At 34.2% G+C, this 2,921-nt stretch overlaps 1 protein-coding gene across 1 annotated transcript; it reads right to left on the reverse strand.

Annotated features, from left to right (window-relative positions):
- Positions 1-1,245: 1,245 nt before the first annotated feature.
- Positions 1,246-2,168, reverse strand: LOC129288233 (uncharacterized). Its single transcript, XM_054924772.1, has 2 exons — positions 2,005-2,168; positions 1,246-1,573 (listed from the first exon to the last, which is right to left on the reverse strand). Exons 1-2 carry the CDS (start codon positions 2,166-2,168, stop codon positions 1,246-1,248), a joined length of 492 nt encoding a protein of 163 aa, XP_054780747.1.
- Between the last annotated feature and the right edge of the window lie 753 nt (positions 2,169-2,921).

Consider the following 2,921-nt stretch of genomic DNA (forward strand, 5'->3'; position numbering starts at 1 on the left):
TATCAAATACTCGGACGTCATGAGCCATACCTTCCCATCCCACAATGACAAAAGTAAAACACATGTTCCAATCACATACAGCCATGACATTCTGTGTTGCATATCCCTTTCTTCCGATAAATTTAATTTGATCAGCAATACTAACCACACATGGCACATGAGTGTCATCAATTGCTCTTATAGCATCCTTAAGGAATGGCCAATATCATGGATCATTTTGAATTTTTGAATGACATCGTTGAAATAAAGGATCAAGTGGCTTTATGTTTGCCTTGGAAAGGTTAAGGCAGGCAGCTAATACTTTATGAAAATTTCTATGGACAGTTTCCCTTGAATGTTGAAATCATTCCTATATCATCCTATTACTAACTCCATGTCTAATTGTATTCAAAAACATTCCAACCATTTCTTCAACTCCCATTTTTTAGATTTCTTTAGACCAAGCTCAACTAGTGTCACACACAATTGCCTAAACAAATGTTTTTCCACTCGAAACATTTCATAACAACGATTAGGATGACCTTGAAAAATCTTATTGACCCACATTTGCCCTGTTTTCCTGCTAGTTCTTCGTGGCTCTTTACACACATATGGCATCACATATTCACCAACTAATTGACATATTTCTTCTTGCTCAGATATATCTTGTTGTAACAAGGAAAGTAGTTGATAAGCCACATCTACATCCCAACCTTCATTCCAACCTAATATATATTCATTTGAATCTTCCATGATTTTCAACCTGAGGTAAAATAGTATATAAATATCATTTGTATATAATATAAAATACATAGCATATAAATATCATTTAACAACATAAAAAATAAAGCATAAGTTAAGCATTAGATAAGAGTTAAATATTCACTACAAACCAGCCAAAAGCAACTACAAGTAGTCTTTAAGTCAAAATAAACACCAGTCAAGTCATTATAAGCATAACGAAGTACAAGTCAGCCAAAAAGCAACTACAAGTAGTCTTTAAGTCAAAATAAACACCAGTCAAGTCATCATAAGCATAGTGAAGTACAAGTTAGCCAAAAGCAACTACAAGTAGTCTTTAAGTTGAAATAAACACCAGTCAAGTCATCATAAGCCTAGATAAAAATTCATCCTGATGTATTCTTTGAAATAAAATTCAGTAGATGGTAGACTTGGTGCTTCAACCAATTGACCAAGTGATCAGGATGATCTTTAAGTTCTAGTAAGCATCTCACATAGGCTTGTACAAATAAGATTGACACATCTCTAATGCAAATCTTTATCACCAAAAACTTTTGGGAGTCCATTTAGGTGAGCCACAACCTCAAAAACTCCTATGTCATTTACCAAAATCTTATTCACTGTCTCTGTTCTAGCTTCATTATCCTTTGCCATTTCACTCATCACATCTGTTATTTTCATTGAGGTAGGGACTTTTTGCTTTTTCCTCCCACCAATGCCTACCACCCTCTTTCTCTTGCCTTGACTTCCGTCACCACTAGTTCCACCAGTATTTATGGTAACATTCAGGCCCAACAACTCATTAGTGACCCCTGTAAGTACTGCAGTGTCTAATAAATTTAGCTTCTCTTCACTATTACCAGATCCTTCTTGAAGGTCAATGGGGGGCAGTACACATCCTCATCATCCTCCTCCTCCTCTATTTAGGTCTAGGTAGCAGAAGGTACAAATAGTGTCTCCCCAGTTGCCAAGACATCTCTAAATATCAAGGTTAATTCCCTTACAAACATCAACCCTTTATGTCTAAATTTTTCATAAAGGGGATTTTCCTGCAAGCATTCAACTAACCAACAATTAAGATTCTCAAATTCAATTTTAATCTAAAAACAAACTTAATAACTTATCCATACCAAGATTTTTCTCTCCCACCACTCGTCCAGAGCATTAACAGTATTCTTGACACTGTCCCATCCTAAGCCAGTTTCACTAGAAAATAATTTGTACTATATGTTCCACTCTTTCTTCATGTTGTCCAATTTATTTTTTAGTTGCTTCCACTCATACCTTTTTCCTGTTTTTGCCTCAAACCCCTCAATTATTGCTTGCCACCCATTTTTGTTGAAAGTAGTTCCTTTCCTTTGTTTCCTATACACTTGCTCCAAGCATTCCTTAATGAAAATCTCTATCAAGGTCGAATTCCATACGGCTTTTCCTTTATCACTGTGCATTGTTCTATAGACTAGCCAACCATCACAAAGATGCAAAATCAATATATATCTATACATATATGTATCAATTTCCAAAATGAGATATAACAAATATTATAACAAAAGCAGAACAATCTAATGACAATATCTCCCTTTTTTGTTCAAGTACCTATTGCATTGTCCAGATTGAGAGAACAGAATAATCTCCATCACTCACTATTAGCAATGGTTAGGCGTATGTACTGTAAATTTGTATTGTTGAAGTTTCTGTTAAGAAATTTTATCGAGAGATCCTTAGTAAATCTTCTCTCAAGAAGCTGGAGAAATTAGGTTCTTTTTTATTGCCTGTTATGATGCAAATTTCTTTTTAGTCTTAACAAAATCCACTTATTTGATGTGAAGATACAGAGTCTTCAACTAGAAAACCTAATTTGTCCTTGAAGTCAAGGGTTGAAGATAAAAGCTCACATGAACCATCCAAGTGGTAACACTTATCTTTAATTAATCGAGACTGTTTCCTTCCTATTGAGCAGATTAATCTAATTCCTCTTTCTAATTAATGTGTTTGTATCTTTCACTGTCTGACATTGTTTTTTATGTATATAAGCATTTTAATCAATCAGTTGTTATCTTATTTCAGCTCAAAATCAGCTAGCAATATATGGAATCAAATCTCAATATTTATGAAAGACATGAAAGCACTTTTGCTTAATAAGGTTTATGTCATTAATGTTTTAGGTACTTTTTCCTAATTGAGCAGGAGTGCTCACAGTT

The sequence above is a fragment of the Prosopis cineraria genome, unplaced genomic scaffold, assembly GCF_029017545.1.
Source record: "Prosopis cineraria cultivar Desert tree isolate PC_DT_omini unplaced genomic scaffold, ASM2901754v1 PC1, whole genome shotgun sequence".
NCBI classification, from domain to species: domain Eukaryota; kingdom Viridiplantae; phylum Streptophyta; class Magnoliopsida; order Fabales; family Fabaceae; genus Prosopis; species Prosopis cineraria.